General features: G+C 43.6%; 1 protein-coding gene across 5 annotated transcripts in view; it reads right to left on the bottom strand.

Moving 5' to 3' along the window:
* GSN (gelsolin) overlaps window positions 1–24,092 on the bottom strand; it is a 51,508-nt gene extending 27,416 nt beyond the window's left edge. For 2 of the 5 annotated variants that reach the window (XM_075578964.1, XM_075578963.1), the window contains exons 1-6: window positions 23,945–24,077; window positions 21,044–21,213; window positions 3,526–3,730; window positions 2,272–2,426; window positions 1,017–1,178; window positions 613–762 (exon numbers count right to left, since the gene is read on the bottom strand). In XM_075578964.1, coding sequence (XP_075435079.1) covers window positions 613–762; window positions 1,017–1,178; window positions 2,272–2,426; window positions 3,526–3,730; window positions 21,044–21,085 — 714 coding nt within the window. In that variant the 5' untranslated portion in view covers window positions 21,086–21,213; window positions 23,945–24,077. Of the gene's footprint in view, window positions 1–612; window positions 763–1,016; window positions 1,179–2,271; window positions 2,427–3,525; window positions 3,731–21,043; window positions 21,214–23,944 lie in introns of all 5 variants that reach the window. The other 3 variants (XM_075578962.1, XM_075578966.1, XM_075578965.1) reach the window with 3 other exon arrangements.
* Between the last annotated feature and the right edge of the window lie 752 nt (window positions 24,093–24,844).

The raw sequence follows: 24,844 nt of genomic DNA, 5'->3' as shown, positions 1-24,844 counted from the left end.
AGAGTAATTTGAGCGGTTTAACTGAAAATGGAAACAGAGCGTGAACGCCGCGTTAAAAGCACCGATCAGTTCAAGATGCTGGAATTCCTGTCAGCCCTCCAGGGTACATTTTATTGTCGGTATGTGCTAGCGAAGCATCAGGCTCCTCCTGTGAACGCATGCTTGGTTGGAACCGTAGACAAAGTTTGCAAACCTCTAGTTCTTCAGTTACCGACAACGGTTTGAGACTCCGTTTGCCAATTTGGATAAAATAAATAAGTGCACCGTATATTTTGGCCTATAACACAATCTGCAGTATGCGCCTCATATTAGTAAAGTCTTCAATGAAGCAGGGTCTTGTAACCCAGGAGTGCTCAACAAAAGTTCAAGCCCCCCCCCCCCCCCCCAACAGGTCAGGTTTTCAGGAAATCCCAGCTTCAACACAGGTGGCTCAGTCACTGTGCTACCTGTCCCACTGATGCGCTAAGAATGCTGGGACGAGATTTGTGTCAATCACCGCCAAGCGGTGAAAAAATTGCACCCCGGAATTCTTAGCACCGCGAATCCGGACACGTCGGGGAAATAAACTCTGCGATGTAGCTGGAAATGTTATTGGAAAAAGAAGATGATCACCTGAATCATTCTCTCTCGCTCCATCCCTTCTTCCATCACATACACCTTGGCACGCCCGTTTCTTTCGCTGTCTCGAATACCTTTGGCAATACTTGTGGCCTTGAGCTTTTCAAACCGGTTTGACTTCGATCCGCACCATTGGAAGATTTCCTGCAATGAACAACAAGGAGGTTCAGTGTTAAAAAAAAAAAAAAAAGAGAGAGAGGGGTAGAGAGAGAATGAGAGCGAGAGGGCATATGAGAGCGAGCGAGAGCGCATGTGAGTGAGCACACACACACACACACGATCTCCTGAGGACAGATTTATGATTTAAGCAAGTCTTTGAAGTACTTGTAATTACTAACCTTGCAATTGAAGCCTGGGGATTAAAAAATAATAATAATAATAATAAAAAAAATACTTACATCACCCAGATCCAGGATAAAGCAATCTCCTTGATTAAAGCTCTCCCAGCCGACCGGAACCTCAGTGGCTCGAGCCAGGCGCCGACCTTTGACCTGGAGAAGTCTTTGGATGTCCACATCATTTGGCACTACATGTGTAAAGCCCGAAGCCACACCACCAGCCTGAGGGCAAACAACGGCGTGATTAACCCATTGTGGTCTTGTGGTAACCAGGTCATCACTGACACGATAGGGAGTGGCAGAAAAACAAACCAATTGCATACACTGGAGTCTCATTGGGCACGACCCATCACTGGACAGAAACCAGAGTACAGTATCATGTGCCTTTTTTATAATCAGGTCCGCAACACCATTTTAATTGCAGATACAAATCATTTTTTTATTGACTCTTATATAAGACAAGTAAAGGTTTTGGAATTCATGCCATTAATTTTTTTTTAACTATTTTTTATTGGATAGGTTTAGGGGTACGGACGAGAAAAGGAGAAAACCGCCGACTACTACATCAATTTCAAGAGAAAAAAAAACAAACTAAATTTAGAGTATTTATATCAAGTTTGTAATGAGCAATAGAAACATATGGGAATACGGAAGAGGGGGGAAAAAGTTAATAAATGCCACTACAGGGAAGGCAATAGCGGTGTGTACATGATCATTCAATCCCATCCTGCAGCAATCATTGAATTAAACTTAATGAGCCACTATAAAAAGAAGTACTTTTGAGTTCGAGTTGGGAGTAAATATGAAAATATATCCTTAACTATGAAACAAGTATTAATGTTAGTCAAGTTGTTACATACTGTACATAAGCACCCCCAAAATATATTGGTACGTGGCACTATTTTTCGATAACTGAACAAGTTTAGAAAAACTGCTCAGTTCTATCAGAAATTGGGATTTGGTGTTTTCTGCCCATAGTTTTGTGTATCAATTTTAATTGAGCTGAATTCTCAACTCTTTTTACTTCTTATGGGAGAAGAAGCAGCTCAGTGAGTAATGGCACTCAGTGATAATGATACCGAGTGTCAATCAGGGGAACCTGGTTTAATTCCCGGTGTCAGCTCCTTGTGACCTTGGGCAAGTCACTTTATCCCCCTGTGCCTCAGGCACCAAAATAGATTGTAATCTCATCTGGGCAGGGACTGTGTCTGTAACATTCCTACGTGCTGCGTACCGCGCGCTATACTGTAATTGTGACGCGCTTTGAGTCCCATTGAGAGAAAAGCGCTATATGAAATAAAGTTATTATTAATACCTTGTATTTAATGCCAGATTTGAAGTATCCCAAGAAAGAAGAGGACTCGAATCCTTGAACTTCACGGTTTTGGATTGGCTTACCACCCAAGTGATCGTCCATTTGCACGGTGAAAATAGCAGCTGCTCCACTTTCATCCTGGGTACACTGATCCCCTATCAGAGAAAGGAAGAAAGCCGTGACTGATCCTGTATGAAACCAGAGCCTCTTATAGTCCCTATTAATTTACTTACTGATGTAAGGGCTTGAAACAAAATAACACAGCAACTGTAAATTCATCCAAAGCCTTGTATGTATGTGGTTTGCCAAATCGATGCACCGATTGCACTAAAAAGAATATATGGTCCCCCATCATTCTTACAGACAAAAGATTCAATATGCTGCATTCTTCCTTGGAAGGGATGTAGGCTTCAATCATTTTAATGGAGCTGAAATGTTCCCAGGCAAGAAGACAGCTTTACTGCATATAGAATAGGGGCAATGAGGGTAGGGGCAGTGGAAGCATTTGAAGGCTTGTGAGCGGTGGCAGCAGTAAGCAGGTCTCTGCTGCAAAGTACTCGTATGTATATATGTGGAATTAGTACATTATGCAAGATCAGGAGCAGGGTATTTAAGGAAGATGTCAATGTTTCCATCCTTCAGTGACACAAATAAAAACTGGAGCTGTAATGGGAACAAAACTTTTTAACCAGGGGGCTATATGAATTCCACTCTGAATCACCATACCAAAATGTGTTTTTCTTCTAACTTTGTATTTTTCTATATGGAATTTTTCTGATGCAACATTACAAGTCTGCAAATAAGGTGGATAATTATTGTCCAGGTAGATATTAGAAGTGTGAAGACATCTGAAATCAATATTATGATCGGTTTCCCCTAAATTCCATAGTGTGGTTGAATCTTTCTTTTGTATGTCTATTATACATGCCAACTGCAAGCCACAAGAAGGGGTGCCTACACCCCAAAAACATCACTTGGTGGTTGTTGTGGCGACTGTACCCGAATAACTGTCATTTTCATTACTACAACTTCTACATTTCTATTTTCGTTTTGGGGCGTGCCAGGCATTTAGAAAATGTGTATTTTCTGTGTTCGTTCCTATCCGAGTGGTACTGTAGGTAGCAGCACTGGGGCACCCAATCGGATATGCCATACCACACCAGTTACAATAAGGCGAGTGCCAGTTCTTCTCTGCTTGTATTATACAGCCATCAAAAGAAAGAGGACTAATAAGTTAGGAGGCCACATAGTTACCCAGCCAGAAGTGGAGATCATATTGCAGGTTCCCAGATCGCTGCTTTATGGTATTGAGAACCAGATAGGCATCCCCAGTAAAGAAAGATCCATACTGATTCAGTGGAACGGCCACCAAGTCGAACTTCTCCACCCTCCAGATCTGGAGGCCGGGCGCCTTCCCAGCCTTCTCAAACTCGGCGTGCTCGACCACCATTTTGGATGGCTACACACCAGAAAAAAAACAAATATAAAAACAAAGAACATTGAGAGGGAGACGACACGCCACAATTAAGTCCGGATGTTATGTCCGGACTGTAGTTGAAATAAAAACAGTGATGTTGGAGTTCTTGCCGACTACAATGTAACAACATAGACGAACCATTGAGCGTTCCAGGTCTGGCCATTTCTTACTTAAAGCAGCAATCCCCCTATTTATAATTATTTAAAAAAAAAAAAAAAAAATTTAAACCGTATTTTTATTTATGAAACTGTTTTACCAGGAAGTAATACATTGAGAGATACCTCTCGTTTTCATGCATGTCCTGGGCACAGAGTTAGAACAATACATGGTTACATTAAATGAACAGAGTTATACAGTTAATTCACAGACATTTCATAGACAGAGTTGGAAAATTGGGTACGGTGGACGATGGCTTGGACCAATGGACCGGACCGTTCCACATTGACGTACTGTATACAATGCGATTAAAGTATTGCATGTCAGGATGCAAAGCAGTGCATGCACACTACCAGATGTATTTATTCTTTTAATACCAACGTAAATATTTATATTTGCAGAACCAACCCCTGACAAATTACCTGGACGTTGGTATTAAAACAATAAATACATCTGGTAGTGTACATGCACTGCTGTGTGTGTGTGTGTGTGTGTGTGTGTGTGTGTGTGTGTGTGTGTGTGTGTGTGTGTGTGTGTGTGTGTGTGTGTGTGTGTGTATATATATATATATATATTAGAGAAAAAGAGAAAAGAAGCGCCCGATCCTTGTGTAAAATCAGATGAACAAAGTTTTAATATCTCATGGACAAGACAAATGCACACTTACAATTTGTCTGATAAAATAAAGCATGTTATGGGACCTGCCCATGCACCAACTGAGGACTCCTCGGTCTCTTCTTTGTGTGTGAGTGTCAGTATTGGCTCCAAAAAGGATGTTGCTGTCAGCTGCTGTCTCCAGGGGAGTAATCCTTAGTGTTTGTGAGCACTCAATCTCCACAAAGATTGAGTGCTCACAAACACTAAGGATTACTCCCCTGGAGACAGCAGCTGACAGCAACATCCTTTTTGGAGCCAATACTGACACTCACACACAAAGAAGAGACCGAGGAGTCCTCAGTTGGTGCATGGGCAGGTCCCATAACATGCTTTATTTTATCAGACAAATTGTAAGTGTGCATTTGTCTTGTCCATGAGATATTAAAACTTTGTTCATCTGATTTTACACAAGGATCGGGCGCTTCTTTTCTCTTTTTCTCTAATAGGTACTGTGGGAGTTCGGTGAGCCCAAGAAGAAGCAGCCTGGACCTTTTGCAAATCAACTTATCATGGACACATGTGGACTTAAGTATTTTTAATATTCACTGCATTTATAGGTTCATAATCGTGTATTGAATTTTTCATTGCCTATCACATGAACCCATTTTTTATATTTGCATTTTTTAGTTAAGTCCCAGTGACACTCAGTGTCATTTTTACCCACATCAATTGGCAATATCTTTTTTATTGCTTTTTTTTTATTTTTTTATTTTTATATGTTATGCACACTTCTTTTTTGCTTTTGTGTTTTTATCCAATAGTCACTTTTAGTTTTTCCTGCCATAATACATTTAGTTATTTTCACACCACTGTTTATTGGGCATATTTGCCTGGTGCAATTTCTTGCCACATCTATCAGGGCTGCAGCAATTTAGGTATAGTGTGTGAAGGGAGCTGTCTATATTTTCTGTCACTTATATATATATATATATATATATATATAGCACCCACAGTGTATTCAGCGCTTTACAAAGACAATACAGTACAGGGAATAATAATACAGTAATAATAATAATAATAAATTAGAATAAGCGCGACAAAGTCAGACAATAGGAAAGGAAATCCCTGCCCTGCAGAGCTGGTGTGTTGGGAAACTTACAGAGGCCGCAGGTGAGGGAATAAGTGCAGTAGATGGCAGTGCTTGGCAGGAGTGACTGTGGAACACTAGCTGTGAGCCCAAACTATTGGGATGTTTCATTTAAGAGGTGCATTGCAACTAGAAATTGGCGAAATCGGATCCGCCGCGGATCGGGCAGTTCTTTTGGTCGGCGGATTTCAGCGAATCAATACCAAAAAGGGCGATGCGCTTTTTTGCGGATTTTTAAATTTGTATTACCAATACATTCCCCCCGCGGATCCCGCAAAGCGTGGGCAGATTTGTAGAATCCAATCTGCGGATTCAGAAATCCGTTGGCGGATTATTAAAATTCTTAAGAATCCGCCAACGGATCTGCCGAATCCAGGACAGGATTGTACAAGTCCGTCCACGGGTTGTATCCAGCGGCGGTTTTTGATGAATCCGTGCGGATTAAAACCGACCAAATCCGTTTGCGGATTTCACACCGCCAAACGGATTTTGGGCTGATTTGCCCATCTCTAACTGCGACACTTTGCAGGTCCCTCAGAAAGTGAAGAAACTAACCAACTATATGACAGGGGCGCTGCTTTGCTACCCGATGTGTTATTTTTCCTGGACATTTCACAGGCTGAGGTCTTTCTCTTGCGCATACTGTATAACCAGGAAGAAACCCCCCAACCCCTCTGCCCTCCAAGTCAGGATTTAATGTAAAATCAACCCGTTTACCAACTGCGTTTTCCAGTCTCGGATTCCCTAATCCCTCACCAGCCACCACAGCAAACAACTGAACAGCCGCTGTAACACAACACCAAGGGACTTCAATGCTTACACAGCTTAACTATTGTGCACTCAATAAGAGACAATGATTATCGGTGCATTGTTACAGGGACATGTGTGAGGGAACTGCAGTGATCATAAAGACCATGTATCGCTGGGCCATTTAAGCGGCCCCAATGAGAGGAGAGGGAGAGGGAGAGGGAGAGAGTGTACCCCAATGATAATGACTAAATTCCATAGTTTTTCCCATGATAAATCTTCTTGAATTAAAACCAGTCTTTTCTTAAATATCCAATAGGGTTTAGGTTAACCAATTCCATGTCTTTTGAAACAAAATAATGTCTGAATTAGACAACACAATGAGTAATTAAGAGTCCTGGTATGTGCAAAAGTAAGTGAAACCATGGTTTTAATCGTCTAAATTAAAGGGGACAATTAGAATCAGGTGTTTAAATAATTAGGTAGATCTTCGGGGACGAGTTTGGGAGGCCCGACCCTATATAAAAAAAATCAGAAACGTTGCGAGTTTGGTCTTCACCATACAAGTGTGTAGAAACAGGTCATGCCATGATCAAAAGAAATCTCTGAGGACCTCAGAAAAGCAGTTATTGATGCTCAGTCTAAAAAGGCTTAAAAAAAAAACGTTTCTAAAAGGATTTGAAGCTCCCCCAATCCACTGTCAGACAGATAATCTACAAATGGAGAAAGTTCAAAACCACAGCCACTTTACCCAAGAGCGGTCATCCTACCAGAATCTCTCCAAGAACAAACCGTAAAATCATCCAGAAAGTCAAAAAACTCCAGAGTAAAATCCAAGGATCTGCAGGCCACTCTCGCCTTGGCTAATGTGAGTGTTCATGACTCTACTATCAGAAAAAGACTGAAGAATGGTGTTCATGGAAGGATAGCCAGGAGGAAACCACTGTTCCCTAAAAAGAACATTGCTGCCGTCTGAAGTTTGCCAAATAGCATATAGATGATCCACAACACTTCTGGAACAATGTTCTCTGGACAGATGAGTCAAAAAGGTAGAACTTTTTGGCCTCAAAGAGAAACATTGTTTGGCGAAAAATAAACACTGCGTTTGAACTGAAGAACCTCATCCCGTCAAGCATGTTGGTTTGGGGCTGCTTTGCTGCCCCTCAGGACCTGGACTGCTTGCCATCATTGATACAACCATGAATTCTGCATTGTATCAGAAAATTCTGTAGGAGAATATCATGCCATCCGTCCGAAAGTGGGTCATGCAGCAAGACAATGATCCTAAACATACAAGCAGATCTACAAAAGAACGGCTGCAGAAGAAGAAATTCCGTGTTTTAGAATGGCCTAGTCCAACTCCGGACCTAAATCCCATCGAAATTTTGTGGCAGGACCTGAAGTGATCTGTCCATGCAAGGAAGCCCTCAAATGTCACCGAGGTGAAGCAGTTCTATAAAAGGAGAAATGGTCCAAAATACCTCAAAACCGATGTGAGAGACTGACCAGCAGTTACAGGAAGTTATCGCTGCTCAAGGGGGCACCAACAGGTACTGAAATAAAACGCCTACATACTTTTTCACACACGGATATTGAATGTTGACTCATTTGTGAATAATGTATGCGCTTTATTTAAGAGGCGAGTTTTAAGGTTAGTCTTAAAAAGCAAGTCCATACGCGCCGCAAACGAAAGACCGTACCTCAATGGAGGAAGGCCATAGAGTGTGCGTTGCACGAGAGCGCGGCCAATTTTTCACGCAACGCTTTTTATTTGGTCGCACACCGGCTGGGCCATGCGCGCGGTTCAGCCAATGAGGGCGAACCACTCATGTGACGTCACGGGCACGCCACCAAATCGTGTCTCCTCCTCCAGATCCCACAGATCGCCTCTGCAGCAGGCGCGAGCAACGCCATGCGCTCCGTCGCCCGCGCCTACTACATCCGAGGCTTTAATGTTTGCAGTCATAATTAAAAAGCAACGAGCTGGAGGATTTCAGTTTTCTGAGGATTATCTTGGCCATTGAAGGAGATGAATGCATCATTTCCCTTGGAGATGAAAGCTTTCTGGATCAAGTCTCTCTCCTTTCAATGCATCGATAGCATTGAGAACATATCTGCTTTTACATAGGACTCCGTTACGAAGCAGGGATATTTATATATGTCACTCTACCACAAACTACATGTACACCAACTTAGCAAATTGAAATCATGCGAATGCTAGGAAAGCTGCCCGGTTCTATAAATAACCCGGCGCCATCAGGCGCGTCACAGTAGCTCAATAAAAGTCCAATTGAAAAGCAGGTCAAGCAGCCATTCTGGGGGCAGAGACATGAACATACACCAGGCTTCTATTCGGACACAGAAAGCATTGTATACAGCTGAAATAAAACATTTCCAACGGACTATCGGAGGGACAGTAACCATCTCTCCAACGGCTTCCTTTAATAGTTCACTATGCAGCCTGCTCAGGGACTTATGAAAAGTGTTGATTTTAAACAGCTGTTGGCAGCTGCAACGGTCTCCCTGTGTTGGAGGGATCCATGCCTCTTACTTCAAGCAAACAGAATTGCACAAGCTGCTTAGAATCCACAAGTACAGCCCCCCCCCCCCCACTCTCTCTCTCTCTGCGTGTGCGTGTGAGTGTGTGCGCGCGTGTACACACATATAACAAAGTGATAGAAGGCACTCCAGGTCTTATGCAAAAAGATCAACGTTTAGTCTCTCAGTGGAGCCTCTCAAGACGTCTTGCCATTTTTGCATAAGACCTAGAGTGCCTGCTATCACTTTCTGGTATTCCTAATTCTTTTGCAGTTAGTATGTATATGTACAGTATGCCTACGTGTTTTTATATGTATGCATGCGTGTATATGTATGCATGCATGGGTATGTGTATATATGCGAATACATGCGTGTAACATACCCCACACACTTACGTTTGTATAAACCACAGGTTTGTTTTTCCCCTCTGTATTTTACTCAAACACGGCTGCATATTTTTCAAGACCTGAGCTATCACCCTCACTCAAACCTTGGAACCCCTGCACAATTCTTTTTCCCTTACACATAACCCCCCAAAAAATACATTGATCTTTCTAGAGAAAGTGTTACAAGATTTTTGCCTGTATTTCAACTATGTTGCTACAATGTAGACGGTGTGAAGATCTGCTGATATCTGAATAAATTTGAATATTAAAATTATGACATTTCTGCTACCAGACACCACCCCTTTGCTCTACCAGGTTGAGAAGCAGGGAGTCCCCGGATCTTAAACACGCTATTTTCAGCTCCGTACGACTCGCCGGTTCCCAAGATCCATCACCGACCAGGTACCGGGCGGCATTTCCTGGGTTGTGTGTGTGTGTTTTATTTTAGATCTCCCCCCCCACGCATCACACACACCAATAGGAACCCACAAGGGAGATCTGAAACCGCCAATGTGTTTCACACAACACACACACACTACTTTCACCAGCAAGTATTGCATAAACCAGAGAGTCCACGGAGCTGAAAATAGCATGTTTCAGGCCTGGGAAACACACTATTTTCAGCACAGTGGAGATATAGATATATCTGGGGGGGGGGGGGGGGGGGGTGAAGGGGTGGATTTAAAAAATAAAACCAGCAGGGGGAACAGATGCGGAAAACAATGTTAATTGCTAAAAAAAATTAAGTGGTTCAAGTCACAGATCCATCACTCCCTGTTGAATTTATTAATTTATTTCTTTGTGTTTGATCCTCTTTTGTATCTTGGTCGGTAACCCCCCCCCCCCCCCCCCCGTGGCAACAGTTACTGTGTTTCTTGCAACACAAACCACTTGGTTTCCTCATTCGGATGTTGCCTTCCTGCCCTGCAAACCCACAGGGCAATTATTTATATTTCAGCAGTGGTTTCCTCCTGATGTTGGATTATCTAGCGTGACAATGAAGGCAGCAAACGTACGAAGTGCCAAGAAACGGCAGAACCTACAGCGAGCGTGGCTAATTATGTCACGCGTCTTTCTCGCCCCTTTAACTACACTTTTCACGTAGTGTAGGATAAAGCCGCTCTGTTCTACAAATGCACGCAGAGCTTATATTCTGTGTTACAACGACACCGTTTGAAGCAGGGGAACCTGGTTGAATTCCCGGTGTCAGCTCCTTGTGACCTCGGGCAGGTCACTTTATCTCCCTGTGCCTCAGGCACCAAAACATAGATTGTAAGCTCATCTGGGCAGGGTCTGTGTCTGTAACATTCCTATGTGCTGCGTACCGCGCGCTGTACTGTAATTCGGAAGCGCCGAGTCTAGGATTACTGAGTGTCCCGTATTGAACAGGATTGTCATATATTTGGACACTTCCCAGTAAAAAATAATAATAAATTAGAAGTAATACTGGACATGTATGTGTCCGGTATTACCTCTCTAGACTTAGTGACCTGACTGGCTTGGGGGGCCGTGGGATTTCCCTGAGCAGGGCTGTTGCTAAGGGGCTGGGCAGCTTCGTCCATCCCGATTGGCTGCTGCTGGGAATGCAGCCAATTAGAAAGAGGTGTCAGGAGCCTTGGGGTGGAGCTAAGGAGAGGAGAAAACAGCCTGGAGAGGTGTGTGTGTGCGTGCCGAGAGTGGATTGTACTTTACCATTGTGTCCAGTATTTTTGGAGAAGCCACCTGGCAACCCTATTTGAGTCCCATTGGGAGAAAAGTGCTATATGATCAAGTAGAGAGATATAGATATATATATATATTGCTGGATAATTTAAAAACAAAACCAGTTAGGTTTGCAGATGTTATGCTAAGACTCTGTAAAGCCGCTCAGCCTCCACAGTCCACGTTCAGACTGTTTCAGTCTATAAAGCACCTTGCTCGTCATCGTATTGATGGCCCGACGGAGTGGCCGAGAGGTACGAACGCTGGATTTAAAGCAGGTGAACAAGCTCTAATCCCAGCATCACCTCTCCTTGTGATCTCAAATCCATTGAACAGGCCATTAGGTGCCTTACAGCTTTGCACCATTTAGTAAATCCAGCCCTATATCACAGGCAGCATAAATTAGAGTGTAAGCTCTTCGGGGCAGGGACTTTTTTTCCTAATGTTACTTTTCTGTCTGAAGCGCTTATTCCCATTCTGTGTTATATCATGTCACGTGTATTACTGCTCTGAAGCGCTACGTACATTAATACATACATACACTATTACGCCTTGGTGTGCTGAGAACGCCTTGCCTAAGCTACAGTATCAGGATTTGAGGACAGCTGGTGATGGTTATACCACTGTTTACATAAGTAATTACCGTAGCTTTTAGATTGAGGAGGAGGAGGGAGCGGGGTGGGTGCATTTTTCACTAAAACATGAACTCTCCAGGACAAGCAGTTGGGAAGCGGTTTCTACACTGGAAAAATATCCTTTAAAGACATGGGAGCAAAATCAAACAAACCTATTTTTAAATCTCAGCCCACTAGAATTTCTAAACCAGTTGGATGTGCCTGCACAAACAGCGGCACGCTGATAACCGCTTCTCAAATGCAGAACATATACTGTATTATTATAAAGCAAGCTAGGATTTGAATACCGATAGAGCATTGCATTATTTTTTTAAAACAGCAGCTATGCAGACAGTTATAAAAATGGTGACCAATAGTATGTTCGTTTTCAGAGATATATAGATATCTGCACAATTAGGTGTCCATAATATATGTAAAAGCAGCTTTGTTATTCATTACTTTGTGGAGCACCAATTAGGGAAAATATCACCAGGGAATATCCCAATTATGAACCTCTCCCTTAGGAGAAGAAATAACCGCCTTCAGTGGGAGTTATTCCCCTAATGTAGGTTCCTGCAGAATCACTTTGTTATTATCGATGTGCTAGAGCGGGGTGTGCGGGATTTTCGGGGGGGGGAGGAGGGAGAGGGGGGAGGGAAAGGGAGGGGGGGAGGGAAGGGGAGGGGAGGGGGGGGAGGGAGAGAGGGGGAGGGAGGGGGGGAGGGAAAGGGGGGGAGGAAGGGGGGAGGAAGGGGGGAGGGAGGGGGAGAAACAGCATTTACAGAGGCCCCACGCTCTTCCCCACAACATATAAATTAAATGCCGGGGGAGGCCCGAGACCTCTAACTCCCTCTTACCTGCTCTCAGGCAACGCGGCATCACATGACGTTGTGATGTCATATGACGCCGCCGATGCCAGAGAGCTGGTAAGGCGGGGGAGGCGCGAGCAGGGTCGGAGAGCAGACATGGGGGCGCAAACAGAAAAGTTTGCGCACCCCGTGCTAAATAATGGCCAACAAATACTAGTAACAGTTTACAAATTAAAAGATGCAATCCAAGCAGGTGATTATTTTGCAAATATGTTTTATTTTTTAAAGACAGGGTTGAAGCAGTGGGTGTCCGGAGCTGAACCCCATTCATTTCAGCTCCGTGGACCCCCTGCGATAGAGCTCCGTAGTGGGTGCCGGTACCCGCTCGGCTCGCCGGGTACACGGAATGCCGGAGGTTCAAAGCTCCCGCACCCTGCTGGCCAATAGGAAGCGTGACATCATCAGGTTCGGCTTCTTATTGGCCCACATGACACGGGAGCTTTAAACGTTAGAGATACAGACCTAAAGGGGATGCCGGTATCTCAGGAAGCAGGGCGTCCCACGGAGCTGAAATTAATGGGGTGCAGCTCCAGACACACCTGGCTTCAATCCTTTTTTTTTATTAAAAAGCCCATTAATTGCACCTTTAAAAGCAGCAATCCCAGAAAGCGAAAATAGATCATTTTATTTCTTACATAATTTAAACCAGGGGGGCCCATGGAGCGGGACTGCACTACTTTCAGTTACCGAGAGAATTACAGCGTTCAAGACCCTTATGGCAAACCCAATATGGCCACCACGGTTTAATCACAAGGAAGCCACGACCGATGATGTTGTGGCTTCCTATTGGCTGGCAGATTCTGCAAAATTGAAACAGCCATATTGGTTTTCCCAGCACCTGCAACTAACCCTGTAATTATCTTGTTAACTAGGGGATCTCATGAGCCGAAACATAGCACGTTTAAATCTCTAGGGCCCCCCAAGTTAATTGTGAGATTTCTGCTTTAAACTGGCCTTGTATGCTGCGGACAAGTTTATCTCCAGGATCCCTTTTTGGAGCTTCCATCCTCACCTTCAGTTTGTTTGCAAGATGAATTCGAACAAAGCCAAGATATGATGGTTAAACTTTCATTATGAATGTGCACAGATTACAAGTCTGCCCTTTAAACCTGCCCAGAAGCCAAAGCAGGAGTGTGCCTTCAGATGTGCAAAAACACTGCAATTTGATTTGTACATTTCACGTATCGGAGATAAAGTTTCTTCTGCATTACGTAACAGAAGTCTCTTCTTTAATCTCGTGTGGGCAGGGAGAGTATGGTTAAAACAATTTCACACGCCAAAATCTCATTCTAGACACAAATACTTCGCATCACGTTGATGAAAAGATGGGATCGTCCTTAAATAAAAGAGAGGTTACTGATTTTATAACCCCAGATACAACCTATTGCACAAGTAATTAGCAACACTGCCTTATCCTTGGCTATAAAAGGCAAGTGCAGTAAATAGAATGGCAGTGTAAAAGGTGTTCGTTAAAGACCAGCAACTTATCCAGCTTGAGAGTACCCCTCGTGGGCTGCAGTTCTAGAACATATCTGCCCCAGGGCAGAGTTGGATAAGGGTTATACTTGGCCCCAGGCCAGGCACCAGTTTGGGGGGGGGGGGAGGGGGAGGGTTCCCATTACACAAGGGGGCATACAAAAAAAAAACAAATACAGACATACATAGAAGCACAGAGATAGTCACATACAGCACAGAGGGGATATAGAAACTGGCAGGCGCTTCCTGCCTGATTAATGCATTTTGGGGTCCCCTTGTCCCAGCAGACACTAGGCCCGAGCCCAGTTTGCTTATTCATTAATCTGACACAGCCCTGGGGAAGTTTTGCCATTAAATATCTTCTGCTTCTATGTATAGCCGTACACGCCCCCTCGTCAAGTGGTATGCCCCTGCAGCGAACTTGTCAAGCTGCAAAACGCAGCTCATGCTCAGTCTGCTATCCATACTAAAGATGCCTGCTCTCCCCGTGTCGCGCCCCTCCTCAAACAATAAACATAAATATACGCGACTTACATAGTAAAAACAGTAGCTGCAGCTTGAATGTCTCCCGTTCTGGTCCACTGTTTCCGGCTAGCTCCCGCTTCTGGGTCCGTCAGTGGGGCCGAATGACAGAGGACCTTCTGGGCTACGGTGGCTGATCTGGATCAGAATGTGCACGTCTGACAGGAACAACGCGTTTCGTACTTCCGTACTGACGAAGTGAACGGGAGGCATTCGAGCTGCAGCTACTGTTTTTACTATGCAAGTCGCATATATTTATGTTTATTGTTATATTGAAGCCTTCTTACTCACATACGACTTGTAACCGTCATCCTATACACGGGCCATGGGAGAGGTGCAAGCCCACCAATAGGAACAGACGGTGTGGTTATACAAACGCCAGAGAAGAGAGACCAGCTGACTCAAGATAACATTGATGAGACTGACTCACACATGGCCGCGTGAGTAGCATTATATTGTTATAGCAATTCCCCACATACTCTATTTCACATCTGTGTAAACGTTGGGTGTTTTAAGTTGCGATACTAACCATTGTTTCCCCATATATTCCATTCCATCTTGCGCTGACCATACACTCTATCTTCCCTTCATCAGGTATGGCAGAAATACAGAAACAGGCTGTTATATATACAGTATTTGTAAGAGGGTTATCTGGTTACAATGGCCATGCCAAGCCATAGTTAATGCCATGTACACAAAGTTATTGTTGGATACAGCAAATAAAAAGAAAATAGTTGTGAGTAGATTCACATCCCCATAATCATTCAGCATACAATGCTGGCACTGCAGTCTGGGTAATGACATGCACATGAGCACACAGTGTGTCACTCTTTGCTTCTAATCCATAAGGCCCGGGCCATAGAGGGGTGAGGTGTTCGGAGCTGCGCTGAGGCTCGCCTGCTGAAATCTGGGCGATTTCATGCACATACAGGCGAGCCAGCGGGCGCGATCGGAGGCGGGGGGAGACTGAAGGAGGCGGGACAGTGACGTCGCTGGGCAAATCGCCCGCGACGCACTGACGTCGACGTCGTGACGTTGACACTGCTGTGCTGTGATTGGAGGTTTTCAGCCGACAGCGCGCTGAAAAACAGCTTGGCGCTCGGCTGAAAACTCCAGCGCCTCAGCACGCCTGCGGACACTCGCGTGAGCCCCCTCTCAAGGCATCCTCATTGAGGATGCAGGGGCTCAGCGCGGAGAGTCCGCACGCCTCAGCACGGCCTGTCCGTCTATGGACTCGGCCTAACTCATGCGGAGTTTTATGGGGAGGAAGGGAAGGAATTTCAGGAGGAGAGGAGCAGAGACATTGAATGGAATTTGGAGGCAGGAAGGCCAGAGAGGGGGGGAAGCAATAATCCGGTTGGGAGATCATTATCCCTGAAACATGAGCATACAACAAACAGAGAAGTTTAAAATATGCACTACGCAGTTACCCTCATTCATAAAAAATACATATTTCAATATAAAAAGCAAAAATTAGATTTTGGAATTCTTTTGTTAGTCAACTTGGAAAGTACGTCAACGTTTTGGTAAAGGAAAAAAAGGTCACTGTCACACCCACTAAAAGCAATAAAGGCCACAAAAACACCCCTACTTATCAGCTTGTGGGTGTCACTTAAATCAGCACCTATTTTTTTACAGCATGGGAACCAGACAGCCCCCAGCACCGAACCCCACCACTTTCAGAGCCAGGAATCCCCTGGATCTCAATATACTTCTTGGTAAAAGTGCTGGGGTTCAGCCGCCTCCAGGATAAACAAAACAGCTTCCTATTGGACACTGTTACACGGGAGATTTAAAGACCAGAAAGATCTAGTTGGTGGATCCCCAGAACGGAAAATAGCGGTTTAATTCCGGGGATCCTTTAAAGAAAAAAAAAGGTAAGGGGGAGAAAGGGTGGGATTGCGGCTTTAAGATGGTTGTGTGGTAGCACTGCAAAAGCAGCTGTAATAAACCAATTCTAATTGATCACCGTGAATTTGCTGCACTGTGAAGCGGCTGAGAAATGCTCAACCCACAGAGCAGAGATGTTAAAATGTTCCTCCTAAAAAACAAACAAACTTTAAAGCAAGAAATGCTAGCACCCAAAACACTATCCGAAGGCTGAGCCAAGAAACTGTGGCATAACAAGCTGATGAGGTCAGAGGAAAACGTGGCTGTGTCATTGTATTAACATCTTTAGATACAGTAGGTGGATTTGTCCCATTAGTATGAAGTTAAAAACATAACATATTGGGAAGTAACCCTGTATCAGGGTAGAGTATTCATTTCATATATCAATAGTATTCCATATTTCAAACAACGCGCTGCCGCAATGTAAACTTGCTCTGTCTTCCCCTTATTGCAGGGGGGCCCAACTTCAGTCCTCAAGGGCCATCTGTGCTGAAGCTGGGGATATCCTGAAAACCTGACCTGTTGGTGGGCCATTGAGGCCTGGAATTGGTCACCCCTGCTTTATTGCATTGAATGGAGCGGAGACCTTCACAAGCAAAGAGAAGATGGCTTTATAGTACAGTACTGTATATGGAATGGGGACCTTCGTTCTCAATAACAAACACTTTAAAAACATGTGATTTTGGAAGGAGTTAGGGGGCCTCCATATTGTACAATGTGATTATTATAATAATACAATCTGATGTAAGGTCCATATGGGTCCTGAAACGCTGTGTTTCCACTGTTCTTGGCTGTCACTTTAAAAGGAGAATTGCATTAGGAACGTGTGAGTGGAGCTCTGCTTTGTATCTCTGTCCTACAGGAGACCGGCACTTTGAGGAATGTGTTTGTCTGTGTTGTGTTGGCTGCACGAGCAGGATTCTCCGTGGCTGCACAAGCAGGATTCTCCGTGGCTGCACAAGCAGGATTCTCCGTGGCTGAAACTGTTTCCCCGCACGTTGGAATTGTACAATGTGATAATAATAATAATAATAATAATAATAATAGTAAAATATTATTATTATTATTAGCTACAGTACTTGAGAAAATTACAATGATAAATGGGAGTAAGAAACTATTTAATTTTCTTTTAACAGAAGGGTTTCTCCATCCATTGCCGACGCCTCACGCCTTCGTGCCAACACGTCTTTTCAAACAGTGATTCACTCGCTCCAGTGTCGCTTGTATTGCTCAAGAAACCACACATGTTTTCACGCAATGGTTTAAACAATTTACAGAAACCATATGTTTTGTTTTAAATATTTTAGATGTTGCCAAGGATGAATAACACATTTTACCCCTCAAAGCCTGTGGCTGATAGGCTGCAACTGATTTGCAGCCCCCCTCTCTCCCACACAAGCACCACAGGGGTAACATTCTGAATCTCAATACATGGTCCGAATTTAGTCAATGAGGCAGACTACATTTTTCCAGTGTATGCTGTGTAACAAACAAAGGGCCTCATGCAGAGAGCATCGTTATTTCAAAACTCGCCATTTTTTGTTCAATTTCCCTCAGAAAACGGCATAAAATGGCGAGTTGCGAAAAACGCGCCATTTTTTTATTTCTATGTTTAAAACTCGCCTCGCGGCTGGCGAGAACCTCCATCGCGCCATTTTTAAAACTCTCCGAATGCAGAGAGGTGCGAACGGCAAGTAGCGGCTGTTCGCGCCAAAAAAAGGCGCGATTCTCGCATTTTTGCCGCGCCACGAAAATATGGCAAGATGGCGCTCGCCGCCTATAGTAAAGGGGAAAAAAAGGCGCGAATTTGTTTTTACACGTTTCTGAAGCGCGCATCTCGCCAATTTAAACTCGCCACACGCATCCATGTTAAACATAGCAGAATTCGCACTTTTCTGCATATGGAGAATAAAACTCTCCAAAAAAGCTACTTTTTATGAAATTCGCCATTTTTAAAATTCTATGCTCTCTGCATGAGGCCCAAAGTGAGAGGAATTCATAGGTCTGAAGTCCTTAAAGCAGTGTTTCCCAACTCCAGTCCTCAGGGAACCCCAACAGATCAGATCTTAAGGATATCCCTGCTCCAGCACAGGCGGGTCAATCAGCGGCTCAGTCATTATGACTGAGCCACCTGTGCTGGAGCAGGGATATCCTTAAGACCTGACCTGTTGGGGTTCCCAGAGGACTGGAGTTGAGAAAGACAGCGGCCTACAGCTAAAAAGAAGGTAATTATCAATTACAAAGGTTTAACCCAGGAGGGCTCAACTCATGTCCTCAAGCCCCCCCCAAAAAAAAACAGGTTCAGAATATCCCTGCTTCAGCACAGGTGGCTCAATCAGAGGCTCAGTCTTCGACTGAGCTGGGGTGATCCTGGAAATCCAACCTGTTGGGGAGGCCTGAGGACTGGGAGGGTAGCACCCCAGGTTTAGCCAACATAAAGCCCGTCATGGAGTGACTGACCCTTCATGGCATACTGTTTTGTTTTTAAATAAAAATATTAATGATTATACTGTACCAATTCTTGACCCTATAATATGCCCTACTGATATTTCCTTTTTGCTTTCAAGCACCATGTATAAAAGTGTGTCCATACATTTCTAAAGACTTGGGACCGTGCAAACACTGGAGGTGTTAACTGTGAAAGGGGAACTGCCTTTTCCATGGTATACAATGGATACAGGTTTGGTTTATTCTCAATACTTATGGATTTATTCCCCCCACACATGAGCAGGACAGTCACAATAAATACAACCCCTTACATTGGATGCGACTGAAAACACTGCGTTTGTGGCCCTCCTAGAGGTTAATATGATGCTGGAAACATGCCATACACAACTTGTTAACACACAGGAGTTCCCAGATATGTCAGCGACTAACACAAGGTATCATTTTGCAATTTGTTTAATATGTAGGCAGGGTTCTAATGACATTGAAGAACAAATTAATCCAGCAATGTAGAGACAGGTATTAGGGAAAGTAGCTAACATACAGCTTAAAAAGCAGGTAATGTCAGGTCTCTGTGATGCTAAATGAGGTCACCCTCTTTATGTGCCTTCAATACTACAAATATCATTAAAAAGTGACTCTGTCTTCATTATTTGCGATGCAAATGCAGTTTAAAATAAAATTACAATGTTATATAAGAATGAAGTCTAAAAAAGTATTCAAAGTATTCAGTGTCCTGAAGCTCGAAGTGCAGAACCGAATCAAAACTAAAAGATATTTCTATTTTAATATTTCAACCCCCGCATCAGCCTTTGGTGTTTAAACTGGGATTTGGGGGTTATGTGCAATTGAAGCAAAGTTACCACAAGTAATATTAAAACGTATGCCATGATGTGCATGGTAAAGTATTTTGTCACCCGTCTGTCTGGCTAGTCCACTAGGAATTGGGCTTTTCCTTGCTCCCGGTCAGCAGTTTGTAGTAAATAAGATTTTACTGGCTGCTACTTCATCAATTTAGCATCTTTTAATTAGGTTAGCAAGTGGTGTGAAATGGCCTTTGGGTGCCTTAAGCCAGGGGCGCTCAACTCCAGTCTTTAAGCTCCCCCAACAGGTCAGGTTTTCAGGATATCCCAGCTTCAGCATAGGTGGCTCAAAGACTGACCCTCTGTTTGAGCCACCTGTGCTGAAGCAGGGATATCATGAACACCAGTCCTCATGACAACCCCCTCCCCCCCCAACAGGTCAGGAGTTGAACACCCCTGGCTTAAGCATCAGCAACTAGCACATGGTACTCAGCAGGTTTATTGGAATCAGAAGGTTGGAAGGGCAGGCAAAGGTCAACTCATCCAACGATTAATGGTTTCCTGGCTGAACCACCAACAAGCGGCTGTGTTTCTCCTACTGTTTGTCAGGCCATAGTTAGCTGGGACTTAGGACATTTTGGACAGGATGGATGCATGAGGTTTGCAAGCCGAAATACATTCCTGTAGTCCCTTATGCGCGGTTTACAGAACACATTTGTTTAGTACCATCTCTGACGAAGGAAAATCTATCACACAAGTGTTTCCCAACTCCAGTCCTCAGGGAACCCCAACAGGCCAGGTCGTAAGTATATCCCTGCTCCAGCACAGGTGGCTCAGTCAAAATGACCGAGCTGCTGATTGACCCACCTGTGCTGGAGCAGGGATATTCTTAAGACCTGACGGGGTTCCCTGAGGACTGGAGTTGGGAAACACTGCTCTACGGCTATGGGGCAGGATGCTTGCCAGAGTAGCATCTACTACGTAGGAAGGTATCTCGGGAAGCAGGGTGACCCCGGAGCTGAAATTAATGGGGTTCAGCTCCAGAAACCCCCTACTTCAATCATGCATTAAATTAAAACCTGCATGGATTTCCTCTTTAAGGAGCTATGCAAACATCCCGCGGGTCATTCTTCTAAAAGTACAACAGCTCATTTACACACCCTATATATTTTTAGTAACTGCGTTTATGAAACCACTTGTACGTGAACATGCACAAATACATTAGATAAACAAGCACATCATGGCGGTTATATAACAATTTCGGTTTGTTCAAAAGAAAGGGCAGCGGTCACGTGAAAAAACACCCCATACGCCCCCGTAGGAAGAGAATACATGGACCCGTGCTAATCTTTAAAAACAAGCATTACCCCCATCAATGGTGTATTAAAAGAAAAATGCACACACCCGTGGTACACAGCAACCTTCTGCAGCATTGGTGTTCCCCATTTTTAGCAGCTACTCATGCCAGGTGGTCAGGGAGCTTTCCTGGGAATGTGCGTCTGTGTGGTGCTGAAAGCGCTGCCTGTCAGTGATGCAGTGTTCCAGCCATACCCCACTAACCTCTGGGAGTGGACCTGCTAGTGCATGCAGCAAGACAAAAGCAACAGGAACCACATCCAATACAGTATACAGTCACTATGCAATTTCCCAAACCGTTAATGGATGTTAAAGATTATTTTCACGTTTGGGATGTTCGATAAATACAACATTTATATTTAAGTACTGACTTAGTAGAAGAGTGAGTGTGAGTATAATTAGGGTACACACTTAAGTAGTATAGACCAGACTACTGGAGAGGGTGCTACTATCAAAATACCGATAAAGGTACTTTACAAAAATAAAAAGGGATAGGCACACTAAAAATATGCATAAAGACTTATTTGTGCATATAATATTTAGTATAGATTTTAATAAATGGATCTTAATATATGAATATTTGATCTAACTTTTTTTTTATCCAAACTTCTTAATTACCTTTTTGGATATCAAGTACAGGGGGTATTAATGAAAATTATTTTCCTGGATATACAAACTGAAGGAAACCAAATGTATCCTGTATGCTTAAGATTTGGATAAGGGAAAAGGAACTGAATAGCAGTTACCCCATACATTTCCTCCGTAACCTGAAATTCCACAATATTGTAACAATGGGAAAAGCATAAACTGTAACAAAGAGGTGGGAGTGGGTTAAACTTTCATTTATAAAACCACAGTGGGATTGAATGCAGCAAATCTGCTCCATATACCTATATGTAATGGTATGCTACGAGCTATTGTTAGCAAAGATTTAAATACTCATACTTATTAGAACAGGGGTGGTCAACACCAGTCCTCAAGGGCCATCAACAGGTCAGGTTTTAAGGATATCCATGCTTCAGCACAGGTGGCTCAGTCAATGACCGAGCCACCTGTGATGAAGCCGGGATATCCTTAAAACCTGACCTGTTGGTGGTCCTAGGGACCGGTGTTGGCCACCACTGTATTAGATCAAACTGTGGCTCTGAAACCAATAGTTTGACATAGGACACCATATGTTATATAAAATGTATTTATTCAAGTTCTCGCTCAAGGAACAAACGTTGAAATATACACTAATTACAGAACCCAAATATGTATCATTTGGTCTTGGTTTGGCCATTGGAAAAACTGGTCCTACCACTTTACATACAGTACCATGAAAGTAAATACTCAGGCTCTGGTAGTAATATGTACAACTTAAAAAAACAGCGACAACTCCCTCTCAGCAGTCAGGATGCCCACAGGTATCAGTAAAGATACCAAGTGCAAGCCGTGAGGGTTAGTAAAGATAGTGGATTAATCGTAAGTAATAATGCATCTGTTGGATTTCACGGGAACCACATGCAACACAAATCATACTCAAGTGTTAAGAGGAAAACTTAGACTGAGCCACCTGTGCTGAAGCAGGGAAATCCTGACCTGTTGGCCAGCCCTGACAGACTACTCAAATGTATAAAAAAAAAAAAGAAAAGCCACATTTTCATAGTGGATTGATTTCAGGTGCCAATCAAGTTAATCAAATGTGCGAGCCATTTTTAACCCCTTCCGCAGCAAGACAGGCGAGCAACACAAGCTGTTCCTGGCCCTTAAGGCAGCAAGGGGTTAATCTACGATCAAGGGACAAGATTAGAAAACAAAATGTGGGTTTGGTTTTAGAACACTGAAGTTTTAAGTATACACTTTTACCCCCTTCCTTATGGTTAGAAATTAGAGGGGTTTTTTATTTTAAGATACCACTATGCTTTGGCTGCAGAAAAAACCCACAAAACTTTTCCAGGCACCCCCATGAGACCCAAATACATGTTCAGATGGGTCTTGAGCAGCGAGTAAATGACGGGGGATAGTTTACTGAAAAACTACAACTTAACAAAAAATAATAATTTGTGCAAGTCTCCCTACAACAAAAAAACACCACATTTGCAAACATCCCACAGAGAGACTTTGTGTTGAATACTCTGCTGTTCTCTTGCAGCCAGACTTTGATAAATATCCTCCTGACAAAAAGAGATCTTGGCAGCAAAATGTGGCTAACACTGCAGATTTTTTTAAGCTGTGATTGTGCAGCCACAAAATCCTACAAATGTAATAGGATCAGGGTGCTTATTGGCTCTATCTATGCACTCGGTGGCTCCAAACTGCTGCCAGAAACACCCACCCCAGTGAAAATAAGCACAACTCCCTCAAGGCAATAATAGCCCTGGTACATTAGTGCTGTGTGTTATCTGCATGCAATGCATGCATGTAGGGGTTGCATTGTAAATTACTGGGAAGCTCAACCATGCACTGCAGCTGTCACACACACTACTGGGATCACACTGATTAACACACAGGACACAGGCTGGACATGCATTTATTAGACACAAGTCTTCATGCTGCTTTCATCTGTTGCTCACGTCACCTGCAGGACATAGTTTATGCCCATATATGGACCAGGGGGTTTAATGCACATGTGAAAGTCCACTTATTCTGCAAAGCGTTGGCAACCTCGCTGATTGCAAATCAACCGATTTATCCAGAGGGTTTCCATGCATTTGCGCTTGTTCTTCGCTTATTAGTACATGCAACGCGAATCCAGGCGATCTAGGCTGCTAGTTTATTGGCCAGTTCTATCCTGCGATCTCTCTCGGTCCTTTTAGAATAAATCAATCAGTGCCCCCAAGGTTAAGTTGTTGTGGCCTCTCTGGGACTGCATGGAGCAAGGTAGGTGCCCAGCCCTGGTGGATTTTAAAGGGATCGGTGCTGGGGTGGGGGGTGAAACTGACCAGTAAGGAGGACCCATTGACCTACCTGATGAGTTTATGTCGGTGCACCGGAGCTGCGATCTCACAGGAGCTGCCAGAGAGAGAGAGTAGATCTGAGCTGCTGCAGGCAGAGAGTAATGAGTAGGAAGAATGAGCCACCACCCTCTTGATTCCTCAGCTGTGCTCCATCCCACCCACACGTGGTACTTGGGAGGTACTGCACTGTGAGGATGGGTTGGGCTGCAAGAGCTGGCAGGTCACTTCACAAGAGATGTCCCATGAATGGACAGCTGGGTGTAAAGCAGGTGCTCATCTTGGCACCTACAATGTGTGTGTGATTCCCAGATAGTTTTAACCCCCAATTTATTTATTTTTACATTAAGGAAGAGATGTGATATTAATAATGCATTTTATTTCAAGGGAAGAGAAAACAAAGAGGGTTATGACTCACCAGGATGGATTGTGAACAAAACCCACACAGGGCATGCAAAGCACTAGGGTATTTTGATGTTTACTGATCCTTTATACTCTATGTACTACAAGTAAGAACTATAGGTTAATATGCAGTTGGAATATATACATCAAGTTGATCAAAGAAGAAGATCAACCAAAAAAAGGCCCCTATTCATTTGCACTCATGAAATCATGTCTAGTGGATGTATATTCATCCAGGGATATTAGTGTCCCCTCATAGGGCAATCCTAGTGGATCAACAAGATATAGCTAAAATATATTTAATTACATATTGATGAGCATATTATAGTGATGTGATAAAAATATATATACCGTGACAAAAAGAAACTAAAAACCTTGGTGGGTTCTATCTGTCTTGATAGAGGGGGGGGGGGGGGGTATATACAAAATATACCAGTAACCAAGTTGGGATGGGAAGTCCATAGGGGGTTAATGAAGCTGTGTATAAGGATAACAGGAACAAATGTATTAC

This window comes from Ascaphus truei, chromosome 21, assembly GCF_040206685.1.
Source record: "Ascaphus truei isolate aAscTru1 chromosome 21, aAscTru1.hap1, whole genome shotgun sequence".
In the NCBI taxonomy this organism is placed as follows: Eukaryota; Metazoa; Chordata; class Amphibia; order Anura; family Ascaphidae; genus Ascaphus; species Ascaphus truei.
The sequence above is the reverse complement of the archived record's forward strand: the minus strand, read 5'-3'. Positions and strand labels throughout refer to the sequence as shown.